This window comes from Globicephala melas, chromosome X (genome assembly GCF_963455315.2).
Source record: "Globicephala melas chromosome X, mGloMel1.2, whole genome shotgun sequence".
NCBI classification, from domain to species: domain Eukaryota; kingdom Metazoa; phylum Chordata; class Mammalia; order Artiodactyla; family Delphinidae; genus Globicephala; species Globicephala melas.
In genome coordinates, this window is record NC_083335.1 from 5,064,742 (window position 1) to 5,080,083 (window position 15,342).

The following is a 15,342-nucleotide window of genomic DNA, read 5'->3' on the forward strand; positions in this document are numbered from 1 at the left end:
ATGGCGATGGCTCTGGCGGTATTGCGGGACTGGTGCAGGTCGATGGGCGTGAATGCTCAGCGATCTCTGCTCATCCTGGGAATCCCAGATGACTGCAAAGACCAGGAATTCCAGGAGGTTGTGCAGGCTGCCCTGCGTTCCCTGGGCAGGTACCGAGTGCTGGGCAAGGTCTACAGAAAGGAGCTGGGGTCGAGTGTTGCCCTGGTCGAGTTTGCTGAGTGTTTAAATCGAAGCTTGCTCCCCCGCCAAATACCAGGCAAGGGAGGGCCCTGGACTGTGGTCTGCCTGCCCCAGGCCCCTGATGCTGATTCACAGGATAGACCCAATTGCCCTGCGCAGCCCCAGGGACAAGCAGTGGTTGGCAGGGCGGGTGAGGCAGGAACTGCAGGTCACTCAGGAACTGCAGGGGAGGAGGAAGCTGCAGGGGAGGCGGGAGTCGCAGGTATGGAGGGAGACACAGGTGAGGAGGAAGCCTTAGGTGAGGAGGGAGCTGAAGGGGAGGAGGGAGCTGCAGGTGAGGAGGGAGCTGAAGGTGAGGCGGGAGCTGCAGGTGAGGAGGGAGCTGAAGGTGAGGCGGGAGCTTCAGGTGAGGAGGGAGCTGAAGGTGAGGAGGGAGCTGCAGGTGAGGAGGGAGCTGAAGGTGAGGAGGGAGGTACAGGTGAGAAGGGAGCTGCAGGTGAGGAGGGAGATGAAGGTGAGGAGGGAGCTGCAGGTGAGAAGGGAGCTGCAGGCGAGGAGGGAGCTGAAGGTGAGGAGGGAGCTGCAGGCGAGGAGGGAGCTGAAGGTGAGGAGGGAGCTGCAGGTGAGGAGGGAGCCTCAGGTGAGGCAGGAGCCGCAGGTGAGGAGGGAGCCTCAGATGAGGCGGGAGCTGCAGGCGAGGAAGGAGCTGCAGGTGAAGCAGGAGATGAAGGTGAAGCAGGAGCTGAGTCAGATGAGGAAGGAGCTGCAAGTGCGGAAGGAACTGAGGGTGAAGCAGGAGCTGAGGGTCAAGCAGGAGCTGAAGGTGAAGCAGGAGCTGAGTCAGATGAGGAAGGAGCTGCAGGTGACGACGGAACCTCAGGTGAGGCAGGAGCTGCAGGTGAGGCAGGAGCTGCAGGTGAGGAAGGAGCTGCAGGTGAAGCAGGAGATGAAGGTGAAGCAGGAGCTGAGTCAGATGAGGAAGGAGCTGCAGGTGAGGAGGGAGCTGAAGGTGAGGAGGGAGCTGAAGGTGAGGAGGGAGCTGCAGGTGAGGAGGGAGCTGCAGGTGCGGAAGGAGCTGAGGGTGAAGCAGGAGCTGAGGGTCAAGCAGGAGCTGAAGGTCAAGCAGGAGCTGAGTCAGATGAGGAAGGAGCTGCAGGTTACAGAAATGTTGCAGGCGTGGCAGGACTTCTGAGTATGGCAGGACCCACGGGCGGGGCAACGGCTGCGCCTGAGGAAGCAGTTGTGACAGCGGCAGGCGCCATGGGTGAGGCAGGGCCCGGGACCCAGCAGTGGAGGCAGGCCTCGCAGCCCGTGCTGGACAGCATGGGCTACCAGGAGCTGGGAACCTTCTCTGGGATGGAAGAGCCGGGCCACGGGGAAGGGTCCTCTGAGAGCTGGCTGGAGCAGGCCAGCCACACGCTGCACCTGTGGCGCCACGTGTCTGAGAGGGAGAGGAGGAGGAGGCTGGTGGAGAGCTTGCGCGGCCCCGCGCTGGACCTCCTGCGCGGCCTCCTGGCGGAAGATCCCGAGCTGGCTGCCCAGGACTGCCTGGCCGCGCTGGTGCAGGTGTTTGGGAACAAGGACCCCCGGGGGAGTGCTCGGCTGAAGTTCGTGACCTGTGCCCAGCGGCCCCAGGAGACTCTCTCTGCGTACGTGATGCGCCTGGAAGGCCTGCTGCAGTCGGCCCTGGAGAAGGGGGCCATCCACCCGGCCATGGCGGACCAGGCGCGCGCCCGGCAGGTGCTGATGCGGGCCCGGCTGAACGACACGCTCCGGGACACGCTGAGGAGGAGGCGGCTGATGAGGAGGCCTCCCGGCTTTGCGGAGATGCTGCGGCTCATCCAGAAGACCGAGGCCTGGGACGCCGACCCGGCTAGCAGGGAGCACTTCCCAGGGCAGGAAGAGGCCCGTGTGGACGTTGGAGTCCTGGCAGCAGCCGCCCAGGCCGCCCCGGCCCATGAGGCCATCACCGCAGGCACCACTGCACATGGCACCAAGGCCTCCCCGGCCGGTGAAGATAGCACCGCCCAGGCCGCCCGTTCCAAGGAAGGGCGCGCCGAGGACCACCCGGCACGTGAGGAGGCCAGTGCGGCAGTTGCCGGCACTGCCCAGGCTGGCGAGGCGGCCCCTGAAGACCATGGTGCCACCAGGGCAGCCCCTGAAGACCATGGTGCCGCCAGGGCAGCCCCTGGCCCTGGGGAGACCAGCAAGGCGTCCACGGCCACTCAGGAAGATGGAAGTGCTGCCGCCCCTGCGGGCCTAGGTCAGGCAGGACCCTCAGATGCCCCCGGGGTCCCCATGCCTGGCCGGATGGGCAGTGCTTCCCCGGTGGCCCCAGGAGGTCCTGGCTGGGAGCCAGAGGGCCTCGCCCAGGCAGGAGGCCAGGAGGCCGAGGAGGGGCTCAAGCCCATCCCAGAAGAGCCGGGAAATGAGGACGGGGCTGCAGAGATGAGCCCCCCGGGGTCCACCTCGGGCCAGTAGGCTCAGCAGGCCCCAGGGCCCCCACGCTTGGAGGCAGGGGGAGGCCAGGCCTGGCAGCCTACTGGCCCCATATTAGGGGCCACTCCAGGTGCCTGGGCCTCCCTCCTGAGAGGGGACCCCTATTCATCATCCCCTGGGGCAGGTTGCTCCCTGTACTGGCAAGCCCAAATGTGTCCCTGTAGGCCCCAGAGGGACCCAGGTGTCAAGGAACCCCCCAGCCCCCGCTCCCCTCCCACCAACACACACACCCTAGCCATCGTCCCCCCGCAGAGCCCTGAGGTGCGCCACGTGCCAGCCAAGGCTCTGGTCTCTGTGGGCCAGTGTCGTGAGCTCAACGTGTGCTTTCTGGGCATAGATTCAGGCCCAGCGCTGCCTGTTGTTGTGGAAATGTGCATGTGTTCTCCTCTGAGCAGTTCCCCCAAGCCCTGCGCGGCGTGGAGACCCCGAGCCCAGTCCCAGGAGCCGGCGGGAAGGACGGGATGGACGAGGTCACAGCCAGCGCCCACCCCAGGACCTGGGATCCCACCTGCGACCTTCGGAAGGAAGACCTTGACCGGGGCTGCAGGAGGTCTGCGGGAGGCCCCCCAGGGCTTGTGTTCTGCTGGGCCACCCCGTTGTTCCTCGGGACTCCACGTCCCCGGCTCGGTGGCGTGCGCCCTGCTGTGGGACTGTCCTGTGCCCGCCGTAGGGCAGGGCCAGGCCCCGGGCATGTGGGCCAGAAATGGAGGGTCTGCCCTGGGGGGAGCGGGCATGGCCGGCGCCCATCTTCCTGGCGAGAGGCCACCCGCGGGGCCCTCAGGAAGGGAGACTGTGGGGAGATGGAGGGCCGCCGGGTGGGGTGTAGCGGAGGCACCTTTTTGAGGACCCTGGGTGGGGCCGGGACCCGTGAGCTCCGGTGGCCGTTAGAAGTTCCTCTGTGTGTTGTTATGCCCTGTGTTCAATGGTTTCAGTCAATGTTTCTCTTTAATAAATTTCCCTGAACGTTTCATCTGAGTCTGGCCTCTGCTGTGGGTAATGGAGGGAAAGGGCTGCTGCGGGTGAGGGCGGGGGTCCAGAGTCCGATTCCTGCTCAGCACCCATGGGACACCTCTCCAGGGAGAGGGTAAGGTAGGCACTTTGCAGACCCAGACATCATGAGGGTTTTTCTTCCAGTTCATAGGTGAATTGTAATGTTTTAGCGCCCTTGACCGTGGGCCGCGTCTCGGGCGATGCTCGTGCTTGAAATCATGGGTGCTGTGCACGGCCCGGAAGGCCAGGGGACACACAGGAGGACTTCTGACCTCGTGGGTCACACGTGGGTCCATGCACGTCTGCCTGGCCCGGGGGCTCCGGGACCAGAAGGCCGTGGCCGGTTTGCACGAGCGCTCGGCCTGTGGCTCTGCACCCGTGCACGAGTGTCTTCGTGCCCCCTGCGATGACGGGCGTGAAGCAGGAGGCTGACATGCTGACGGGCCTGCCCTTTATGATGTCACTTCCTGGCTGGGCTGTGCTGTCACCCCCGAGCAACCGGAGCACTTCTGTGAGGGGCTGAGCGGGAGTGTGAGCCCAGGGTGCTGCCGGCAGCGCTGCACTGTCCCGTTTACGTGGCGGAGGGGCACGCCGCGCTCCGCATGGCTGCGGACGAGAAGGGCCCCGCCGCGGGCAGGGCGCCCGGCTTCGGCGAGGCGCCTCTTCCTCCCGACACAGCGGCTCCGGCCCTCGGCTCAGGGAGCTGCACCCCCCAGTCCCTCGCCCTGGACCAGCCCGTGCCCGCGGGGCACCCCGACCTCAGGCTGCTGCCTGGAGAAGCCGCTTTCCAGGATTTGACGGAAGAGCCTTTGTTGAAAAGGCCTCGCACCGCCTGCGAGGCCGTGTGGGAAGGCAGCCTGCTCTTCCACCCCTTTCCCAGGAAGTTGTGGACGAACGTCCACAGCAGTCGCTTTGCATCCATTGGGTGGAATGAAGACGGGACTTGCATAGGCGTCAACAGGCCGCTGTTTCAAAAGGAGGTTTTGGACAGGGGCGGCCTAGACAAGGTGTTCAAGACAGAACGTGTGGAGAGCTTCATCCGCCAGCTTAACCGCTATGGATTCAGCAAAGTGTACCAGGACATGCACACGTCCCTCTGCGTGACCAACCTGTCCACGAAGGAGCGGCCCGCCCACGTCCTGAGCGAGGTAAGGAGGGCGGGGGACGGCGGGGGAGGAGCCCTCTCCAGGGGCTGAGCCGCTGGGCCCGGGGGTGGGGGGCGGGTGCCAACCCCGGGGCCGCCTGGGACGGCGGCAGGCGTGTCGGGAGAGCTTCCTTTAAAGGTGGTACTTGGGCACCGGCGTGACGGCCGGAGCTGGCAGTGCCACGCGCTGTGTTGGGACGTTGTTATGGGGGGACCCGAAGCGTTCTCAGCACAAGGACGTCACTTCTCTCCTTCCTCCTTTTCCCTTTGGTGTGTCTGTGTGAGGTGATGCGTGTGAACTGGACCCCCTGTGGTGATCATTTCACAGCACACGCGGGCAAGGCGTCATCCTGTACTCCTGACACGTGGGCAGTGCCGCTCGTGCCTGACACGCAGTCACAGCGGGGGACAAGAGGACACTGCTGCAACGCTGGCCCTTCCCGTCCTCCTGCTCGGGGACAGTGGCCCGCCGGGGGGAGGGGGGAGGTCTGTGTGCCCCCTTGACTCCCATAGCTCCAGAGCATCACTTGAGTGGGGGCGCAGGTCCTTTCCTGGGAAGCAGTCAGCGTCCCCGGTCTGGCCCCTGGAGGTGCTGGCCAGGGAGCGATTCGGACACTTCCTTAGAAAGCTACCGAACCTTGTTGCAGTCTCGTACCTGCAAACGCCAAGTCCCCTTTCGTGGGCCTTGTACTCGTCCTAAGGGGCCATTTTCAGTCATTTTCCAAGGGCGAAAGGTGATGGTGAGTGAGCGAGTCTCGGGGATGTCAAAGCTGGGGCACAGCGTCCTGCTGGGACCGGGTCCCGCTTTCTCCAAAGAGGCCCTGGGTCGGCTGGGGGAGGGCGCCCAGGGGCCCAGCCAGGCGGCTGCTGCTTGCGAGCAACTCTTTTGTGACTCGGGGTTTCCTTTTCTCTCTCAACCGCGACCTCAGTTACACTTCTACCACAGTCCCCTGTTTCAGAGAGACTGCCCGCACCTCCTGGTGAGGATGAAGCCGAGAGTGCACACTAAACCAGCATCGGGGCAGGTGGACGGCGAGCCGGCAGCCCCGGGGCACCTCCCGGCGCCCAGCACCGCGGAGCCGCAGGACGGCCTCCCACCGTCTCCTGAGCACATCCAGGGGACCCCGAGCTACCCGCAACTCGACCATGCCTCCGCCCTGGCCGGGACTGACTCTGTCGCTCCGGCCCCTCCTTGGACAGCAGCGGAGCCCCCCGCGCCAGATCCCAACGTGCAGGTTCTGGTCCCTCTAGTCCCTGTCCTGGCAGGGGTGGCCCAGCCAGCCGAGGTCCCCTGGCTCTGCTGCGCCTGGCCTCCCGCCCAGATGAGTCCTCCCTGGCCCGTGCCGGGCCTGGCCGCCGCACCCCCCCAAGTCCTCAGCCTTCCCCACCCCGCGCAGCTCCCGGGGGCCGCGCTGCTGCCTCTTGCGCACCCTGGATGCCTGAAGTGGCCGCCAGGACTGCCGCCTCCCTGACCTTGATCCGTCGGCCGCTGAGCCACTTCTGCCATCGCTGCGTGGGCTCCCGCTCTTTCCTGGAATACCCGACCCCTCCAGGCAGACCCACAGAGGACCCTGACCAGGCAGACCCTGCAGACACAAGGAGGTGGTAACGCGGCCAGAACCTTGCAGGGCAGTAAAGAGCACGGGGACATGAGAGCGATGTTCCACCCAACACGTGTTTGGCGCCTCCGTCCTGGGCGTGGCTGAGCAGTTGAGTCCCCTCAGCAGGAAACAATGACAGGTGACAGCCCACCCCCGGCCCAGTGCGGGCACCTAGCAGACACCTGGAGAAGCCCCTCAGACGCCCTGTGCCCACCCACTAGAAAGACCCCTGAAGGTCTGGACAAGCACAAGGAAGGCCCTGGCACCCGCGGCTTCACAGTTGCGGGGGCATCGTGTCCAGCAGGGTCTCGATTTGACAGATGAGAAGAGCTCAGGCCTCCCCTGGTCAGAGGCCTGAAAAGAGCCCTTACTGTCCTGAGACGCACAGGTGTGGAGGTGACGGTCCCTGGCAGGGGCCTGCGGGTGTTCAGTTTGGGGGTGCTCTCTGGTGTCTGGACAGCAGGATTGAGGTTTGCTTTTCACTGTGGGTCCTGCGTCTGGAGACATTTTCCTGGTTCTCTTTTCCTTGCCTTTCGAGCTAAACACTTCAAGGGCGCCATGCTCCACCACCCTCTGGGCGCTGGGGTGTCGCGCTTATACCGCGAGTCCTTGTGGTCAGCGCCCAGTGATGTGTACAGAGCACTGAAGGCCAGGGCGCACCCCCAGCTCACAGTTGCTGCCTCCACGTGTGGGGGATGGGCCGGGGGACCTGGCCAGGACTCTGTGGCTGTCACAGCGATAGGGCGACATCCCCTCCCAAACACTGCTAAGGAGGGGGCGGGGAGCGGGAATTGCCTGGAGTTCCAGGGGTTAGGACTCTATGCTTTCACTGCGGTGGCCCGGGTTCAATCCCTGGTCGGGGATCTAAGATCCCCCAAGCCTTGTGGGGTGGCCAGAAACACAGAAAAGAAAAAAAAAGGTGGGTTGGGGGAGGAGGGGAAGTAGACCCAAGGTACCAGGAATGATCCAAGCACCAGCAGCCAGAGGAGCCCCGGGTCTGCCCGGGTGAGGGGTGGTCCCATCTGCCGCTCCCGTCTGTCACAATGCAACAGCTAGTGCACGTCAGGGGGGTCTCTTGAGCAGCCCAACAGCAGCGCCCCAAGTGAACGATGCAAAAATGGACAGAGGGGACGGAAGAAACCGGTCTACAGTAGAAGTGGGAGACTTCGGTCCCCCCTGTGATGGATTCAAATGGATCCCCCAGCTCCCACTCCAACCATTAAGTCCACCTGTTGCAGTGCTAATCCCAAGGTGCATATATTTGGAGATAGCACCCTTGGGGAAGTCAGTAAGGTTAAATGAGGTCACAAGGGTGGAACCCCAGTCCGACAAGAGCGGTGTCCTTTGGAAAAGAGGAAGAGACACCAAAGATCTCCCTCCCTCTCTCCCTCCCTCAGCCTCTCTTCCACCCTCCCACCCTCCCTCCCTCTCTCTCTCTCCCCCTACCTTTCTCCCCCTCTCTCTTTCCCTCCCTCGCCCCCCTCCCTTTCTCTCTCTCCCTCCCTCCCTCTCTCCCTTTCACTCTCTCCCTCCCTCCCCCTCTCTCCCTCCCTCCCTCTTTCTCTCTCTCTTTCTCCCTCCTCCCCTTCTATGGTCCTGTCCATCCCTCTCTCTCCCTCCCTCCCTCCTTTCCTCCCTTTGTCTCTGCCCCTTTCTCTCCCTCCCTCCCTCTTTCTCTCTCTCTCCCTCCCTCCCTCTCTCTCCCTTTCACTCTCTCCCTCCCTCCACCTCTCTCCCTCCTCCCTCCCTCTTTCCCTCCCTTTGTCTCTCCCCCTTTCCCTCCCTCCCTCCCTCTTTCTCTCTTGCTCTCTCTCTCTCTCTCTCCCCCTCCCTCCCTCTTTCTCTCTCTCCCTCCCTCCCTCTCTCTCCCTTTCACTCTCTCCCTCCCTCCACCTCTCTCCTACCCTCCCTCCTTCCCTCCCTTTGTCTCTCCCCCTTTCCCTCCCTCCCTCCCTCTTTCTCTCTCGCTCTCCCTCCCTCCCTCCCTACCCCCCCCCAACCTGTTCAGAGAAGCAGCCAAGTGAGGGACCAAGAGAAAACCAGCTGTCTGCGAGCCAGGAGGAGACGCCTTCCCTCACCTGAGACTGCACTTTCCAGCCAGTTGAGGTTGGACTTCTAGCCACCAGGACTGGCACCCAGTACATTTCTGTAGTTTTAGCCACCTCCTCTGTGGGACTTTGCTATGGCAGCTCTAAGCAGACTAACACAGCCTGCTTTCATTATGGGTACAGCGACCAGACAGCACCGCAGTACGGGAATCACAGATTTGAACAGCACTGTACAAAGACTAGGTCTCATGACATGTGTAGACTATTAGCCCCAAGAACAGAGTAGACACGTGCTCGTCAAGCGTACCTAGAACGTTCTCCAGGGTACTCGACGCGTCAGGCCACACAGCATCCCTCAGTAAACTTAAGGGGATACAAACAAAAGGGCTGAAATCATACAAAGTATGTCCTCTGGCCAAAATAGAGTGAAATTAGACCTCAATAACAGAAGGAAATGTGGGAAATCTGCAAAGAGAGGGAAATTGAGCCGTGCGTCCCCAAATAACCGCATTAGTCTGGGACGATGCCAAATCCCACAGCACAGGATGAGGGGCTGAAACAGCAGACACAGATTCTCACGGTGGTTCTGACCAGGAGGCCGAGAGGGAGGGTCCAGCAGGAGTGGCTTGTACTGCGGCCGGTCTCCTTGGTTGCAGGTGGCCGTGCTCTTACCGCCCCTCACGTGGTCACCCTCTGTGCACGCACCCCCAGCTCCTGCCTTCTCTCCTTGCGTGTGCTGATCCGCTCTTCCCTCAAGGGCACCAGCCATCTTGGATTAGACCTCATCCTAATGGCCTCATTTCAACCTAAGAACCACTAACTCCAGTCACAGTGACATTCTGAGGTTCTAGGGGATTGGGGCTTCAACATGCAAATTTTGGGGGGACGCAGTTCAGTCCATAACAATAGCCCAGGGAACGTACAAGACATCACAAGGGAAACTAGAAAATACTTTGAAATGAAGAAAACACATACCAAAGGCCCCAGGACTTATGGCACGCGGCCAAAGAGGCACTTGGGACCTAAAGCTGCAAACACCCGTGTTCCAATGGAGGCGACACCTCAGATCAACCGCCTCATCTTGAACGGGGACAAGCGAGAAGACGAGGAAGGCGAGCCCAAGCATTCTGACAACAAATGTTCACGAGAAAAGAAAAACTGCGCTAATCCACGTACGCGGGGATCCCAAGACGTGCACTGGTCGGGAATCCTCACAACATGGGGGAGGGCGCATCCTTCTTACACACTCAGTAACAAGAGCTACAGCCACCGACCACTTCATTTGCACAGGCTTTTTACAAGCAGGTCACATCATGGGGAAACCCTCACCAATGCTTTTGCCTGGTACTATTAGGAGGCCCATTTTACAGATGGAGAAATCGAGGCGTAGGGAGTCTCCATGATTTGATCAGCTTGTCACTAGAAGGACTCTTATTCAAGCTAAGCATCATATGCGTGCAAAGACCCATCCCCGCACTGGCCTGACCTGTCTCCCCAACAGTCAAGGGGGATTCAGCTGTCCTCCACGGGGTCCTACTACCTGACGCCTCAGACCACATAATGGAGAAAACACAAGGAAGCCAGGCATTAGTGCCCCTGAGAGCCTGACACTGGATTCTGCCCACGTGGCCTCCCCAGCCCCATCAGGTCACCATCTCTCGTGAAAGGGACACGAGGGCCAGGGAGGAGGGTGAGGGTCTAGGACTGAGGGCGTGAGGATGGAGAAGGGTCCCGGACGTGGGGGTCCGAGGCACGGCCCTCTGAAGGCGGCTCCTATGCTCAGGCTTGGGCCCTGCTCTCTCCTTCCACTGCCCACTCTGCTCCCTTCTGTCCCAGCGGCGTGGTGGCCCCACGTTCTCCTGCAGGCTCACTTCCCCGGGCACACTGGCTGTCAGGCAGGCGGCAAGCCTGCATTCAAAGCACGGGGACCGCCGGGCTGGAGGACTCTCCGCATCCCCACGGGGCGTGAGTGTCTGTGCCCTTCAGGGCCCTGCGGATGCCCCTCCTCCTGGATGCTTGCTCACACGTGGCTTTACACCCTGCTGCTGTCTTGTGAATGTCACTTGGCTTCACACCCTGCATCCCGCCACCAACCCAGCCCTATCCCTGTGCCCAGCCCCAGCTCAGGGACCACGGACAGGCACAGGCCCGGGCCCCGCACTTGCTCACAAAGGCCCCTAAAGCAGCAGCCGGCGACATTTGCCACAGAGGAGGGTAGGCGAGAGCCAGGCAGGAGGTCAGCCCTTTGCCAAGGAGGCTGGAGCTCAGAGCAGACTTTAGCTGGGGCTGGGGAATGGGGGCTTCTCGGGAAACAGGGCCACGGCTGAGACAACTCACACCAGCCCCTCAGGGGGCAGGCTCAGCGCACGTAGAGAACGTCAGAGCTTCCCGCTGATGGCCAGCAGCTCCCGTGTGCCCTGCGCCGCCCTGGTCAGGACTGGCTGTGTGCCGGGGTGGTGTGTGCTCGTCCAGAGTCTACTGGGGAGGGCGCTGCTGCCCCCCTGAAAAGTGTCTCCCTGAATGTCCCTGGGGCGCTCTTGGCGTGTCCCGGCCGCTGCTGCGCTGCCTGCCACGGCCGTCCCTGGGCTAGCACTGCCCCCCATCAGTCAGTTCACTGCACGAACAGGCACTAGGAATCCCTGCTTTCCCCCGGGAGTGCTTACCATTTGTGATGACAAAATCCCCTTCTTTTCCGGCAGGAGTGTCTGAGCAGGTTCCATTGGCCCTGAAATTCTCCACCTTTTCCAAGTGCCCACCTGCTATATGGCAGGTGCTTCAAATCCAGGATCCCACGTAATGTTCACGTTGTCGTACGGCGCTCAGCAGGGAGGGCTGCCTCTTTAGCCCCCGGCGCCGTCTGCACCTCCCACTGCAGTGACCTCCCAATCCCATTAGGCCCAGGAGTTGCCTCTTCCTTTCGATGCCAGGTCACAGCCCAAACCTGTGGGTCTCTGATGCCGCCATATTTCTGCACCTGCCTGAACGCGGGGACACTGGCGGACGTTGCTTCTTAGTGGCTAGGACTTATTTCTAGAATTACTCTGATCCCAGACTCTGTCCTTCTCCCCTCTGGAAATTGCTTTCTTTTCATGACATCTCAGAGAATTTGCAGCTCCATAGGAAACGGAATAGAAAACCAGTCAAAATTGCTGTTCTGTGTGTTTTACTCCTGGAGGATATATTATTCAATTTGGATGTGTGTGTGTGTGTGTGTGTGTGTGTGTGTGTGTGTGTGTGTCTGTCGGCATGGAGGGAAGGGTGGTGATTTCCCCAGCTGGGTGCAGCTCACGCAAAGCTCCCAGGATTCCAGTCACACGGCGACTCCTTTCCACTTCGGCAGCCTCTCTTCTTTCAAACCCCCTATTTTCATTCATTTCATCCCACTGAAATCTAGACCTTGCTCACAAGTGGCCAAAGTAAACTCCAGGTGACTAAAATGGTCGTTTCCATACAGTTGGTAATTGGCTCTCCCAGGGCAGGGAGAGGAGGGCCAGCCCCGGGAATACCGAGCAGGGCTTCAAAGAGCAAGACCCTCATTTCTCTGGAAATCCTTGCAGATGGCGGCTATGAAACACCTACCTCTTCACTGTGGCCCACTGCCATGCAACAAGAGCCAGCACCCCTTCCTTTCTGCCCCAGGGCGAGATTTCTCTCGGCTTTATCCACGACCCAGAAGGACATCTCACAGCAATGTCCCATTTCAGACTTTCCCCTGCAACCCAAGACACACCCTCTGCATGTCTGGCTGCTGCCACCACCCAGCTTCATCACCATCACCTCCCACAGAAGGAACCCCCACTTCCCAAAGGCCCGAAGTGCCCTGGCTCGGGGCACTTAACACTCCAGGGCTCGCTCCTGGAGCCCCACCGCCTCGTCCCATGCTGTCTTATTCTGTGGGACTTAGGGGATGTCTCACCACCTTCCTCATGTGACAGTGGCTCCTAGACCATCACTCTAGGTGTGGGTGTGTCCTGCTTTTCCTAGCGTTCCCGCTACTAACACAGGCCCTTCCGGAGAGCAGAGGCTCCGTGGAGGTCTGCGGAATAAACAAGCCAGTGGGCAGGGGGCTTATTGACGCAGATGAACCTTCTCCTACTTTCTTAAAATACCCGTGCAAATCCAACTCAACAGAGATAGTTCGTTTTATTTACAGAATGACAGACAAGACAGGGAAGCAAGAATTGGAACAACAATGACTTTTATTTTTCTATTTCTTCCCCCATCTATATCACTGCTAAGGACTTCCACATTTCCAGAGCAGTTCTGATTCCAATTCCCTGTTATCTTGTACACGGTCACAAAACGAACTGGGAGATTTCCCAACCTCTCTTACAAAACAGCAAAACTCTTGTTCTTGAACTGAATTAGTGCAAATACCTGTAGGATTAACGTCATACACAAAGTTAGACACTGAAGCTTGTTTAGTCTTCTATTCAAAGAACCAACATTTGAAAAATTCCTAAAGAAAACAGACATGGAAGTCCATGTCAACATACACAACAGGAACCCAAAATGCTGCACACCGGCTTCCCCCAACTCGCCCGGCTCTCACTGCTTAGAAGGCTGACCGCTCCCTCTTCAAACTCAGAGTGAAGGAGCAGCCCCCCTTCCTGCCCCACGGGAGAAGCTGCTGGACGTGGGACTGGCTGCTGCACTGGCTCAGGCTCCCTCTTCCTCATCGCTCACACTCCCTGCAGACACGGATGGGAAGAACCTGGGAGCCATGCTATTGCTCCTGAGCAGATGCTGCAGGACCTGACACTCGCTGGCCTCCGCGTAGGCCCGGGGACCCCACAGGAACTCGTAGCGGGCAGGGTCGCTGTGGGGCACCTGCCGGTACTTCAGGTAGCCCGTCTGCACCCACACTTCGGTGAGCAGCTCCCTCCCGCCACAAAACCCCAGGGTGCCTAGCTTTCCCCACACCTCCTCCTCAGGGACGCGGTCACCGAACAGGGTGACCATGGTCAGGACCAGCAGAGGGAGGCTGGCCTCGGGCGTGCGCTGCCAGTCGCTCAGCACTGCATCCCAGGTGAGGCCCAGGGTGGGGACCAGGACGTAGGTGCGCTCGCGGGGGTCCACCACCTTCACGTCCACGCCAAACAGCAGCTGCAGGCACTCGCAAACGAGGCGGAGGACCACGGGGAAGTGGTCCCGATGCTCCCGGACGACCGTACTCAGCATCTCCGCCTCGGAGGTCGGCTCCCCGGTACGAAACTTGAGGAGCAGGAACCCCACCAGGTCAGCCATCAGCGCAACAAGTGCCTCGCGGGACAAGGGCTCGGCATAGGCGGAGAAGGAGGGGGCGCCAGGGGAGGCGGAGGACGAGGGGGATGCGGCCTCCTCCCCCGCAGCCCCCAGCAGCGGCGCCTCCACAGGACCCTGGGCCGGGACTGGGGCCTCAAGGTCGGCCTCAGGCTGGCGGAGCTCACTCATCTCGACCAGGGGCCTGATCACTGGGGTCGGGCCGCCCACGGGAGTGTGGGCAGGGGACCTCGTACCTGGGGTAGAGAGGGGGTGTGAGCGGCCTCGGCGGAGAAAGGCACCCTGGGCAGCCCTGACAAAGGCCACTTACAGGTCTCGTCTCAAGGGCTGCCCTCGGGCCTCACAGGGGCGCTCCTCCCGGGTGGCCTGTCCCCTGCCAACCTGAAGAAGGAAGTGAAGGGGCTCCTCAGGGTGCAGCCAGCACGGCCCCAGGTTCTGGGGCTGACAGGGCGGTGGGGTGACTTGGGTGTTGTGGGGTCCCCTCTGTTCTGGGAGGGGGAGCCCCTGGGTACACACTCAGGGCACGCACCTCCCCTTGGCTCCTGGCGCTGCCTGGGCCTCCTCTGCTCTGTGCCCTGAGGACACGGTCCTCAGACCTGGGCCTTCGCCTCCCGGGTCCTGGAGCCCCTGTAAGAGGAATGGAGGGCGCACCTCTTGTGTACACTGTGGCACAGCTCTGGGCCTCGGTGCTGGTAGGAGGATTGGGCCGGACTCTGTGAGGTCCCCCCAGTTCTGAGTTCTGGGGTGGGTGGTCCCCTCGGGGTCGCTCGTCGTGCTCACTGTTCCCCTTAAGGGCCTGGACCCTCCCCTTTGCAGGCCGGAAGGGAAACTCAGAACAGGACCCCGAATCTGAACAGAAAGCAGTGAGGGGGCCCCACAGGTGGCCGCACCTGCCCAGGGCCTCCCGAGGGTCCTAGGATGGGGAGATGCTGGGTCCTCACCTCCTCCTCACATCCTGCCTGGCCTCCCAGCGCTGACCACAGGGGCAGGTTTCTGTTGAGGCCCCTGTTCCAGGGCTGGGGGTCTGCTCAGTCCTCCCTCGGGGTCCTGGGAGTCCACCCTCTGCGGACCTGAAGGCTCACCCCTCACACCAAACACCTGATCTCCTGAGGACCCCGACCCAGAGGTCAGGAAACATCTCATCTGCTGACCGTGCTCTGGCGCCTCCAAGGCCCCCGTGGAAGGGCAAAGGATCCCTCCCTGTGTTGGGGTCTAACGTCCTCAGTCCTTCCTTCCTCGCGTGCAGGCTGGACTCTGGGCAGGACCTGGGATTGTCCCGTCTGCCAGTGTGAGTCCCTGCTCCTTATACCAGGTCTCCAGTCTCTCTGAGACCCTGACGTCAGGACGTCAGGACAGGCCTACCGTGCTCATCCCACCCCGGGGCCTCCCACGGCCACCTGCAAGGGCGGTGATATGGTGGGTCCCTTTTGTCCTCCCTCAGGGTCCCCTCAGTCCTGCCTAAGGGCCCTAATCTTAGTCCACCAGGGACCTGACATTTTACCCTCTGCCCTCATGAGACCCCGCCCCTTATCCCAGGTCCCCAGCTTCTCTGAGACCCGGATGTCAGGAAGTGCTGCACGTGACGGCCTCCCAGGGCCAACTCAGTTCTGGGATGCAG

At 61.5% G+C, this 15,342-nt stretch overlaps 3 protein-coding genes across 3 annotated transcripts; 2 read left to right on the forward strand and 1 right to left on the reverse strand.

Annotated features, from left to right (window-relative positions):
- LOC132594431 (paraneoplastic antigen Ma6E-like) lies at positions 1-2,661 on the forward strand. Its single transcript, XM_060291843.1, has 3 exons — positions 1-532; positions 713-967; positions 1,172-2,661. The coding sequence occupies exons 1-3, from the start codon at positions 1-3 to the stop codon at positions 2,659-2,661; spliced, it is 2,277 nt and encodes a 758-aa protein (XP_060147826.1).
- A 1,302-nt stretch (positions 2,662-3,963) lies between these two features.
- Positions 3,964-6,285, forward strand: LOC132594596 (heat shock transcription factor, X-linked-like). Its single transcript, XM_060293006.1, has 3 exons — positions 3,964-4,084; positions 4,225-4,817; positions 5,773-6,285. The coding sequence occupies exons 1-3, from the start codon at positions 3,964-3,966 to the stop codon at positions 6,283-6,285; spliced, it is 1,227 nt and encodes a 408-aa protein (XP_060148989.1).
- A 6,836-nt stretch (positions 6,286-13,121) lies between these two features.
- Positions 13,122-13,895, reverse strand: LOC132594489 (melanoma-associated antigen 8-like). The gene has a single exon (XM_060292200.1). It carries the CDS (start codon positions 13,893-13,895, stop codon positions 13,122-13,124), a length of 774 nt encoding a protein of 257 aa, XP_060148183.1.
- Between the last annotated feature and the right edge of the window lie 1,447 nt (positions 13,896-15,342).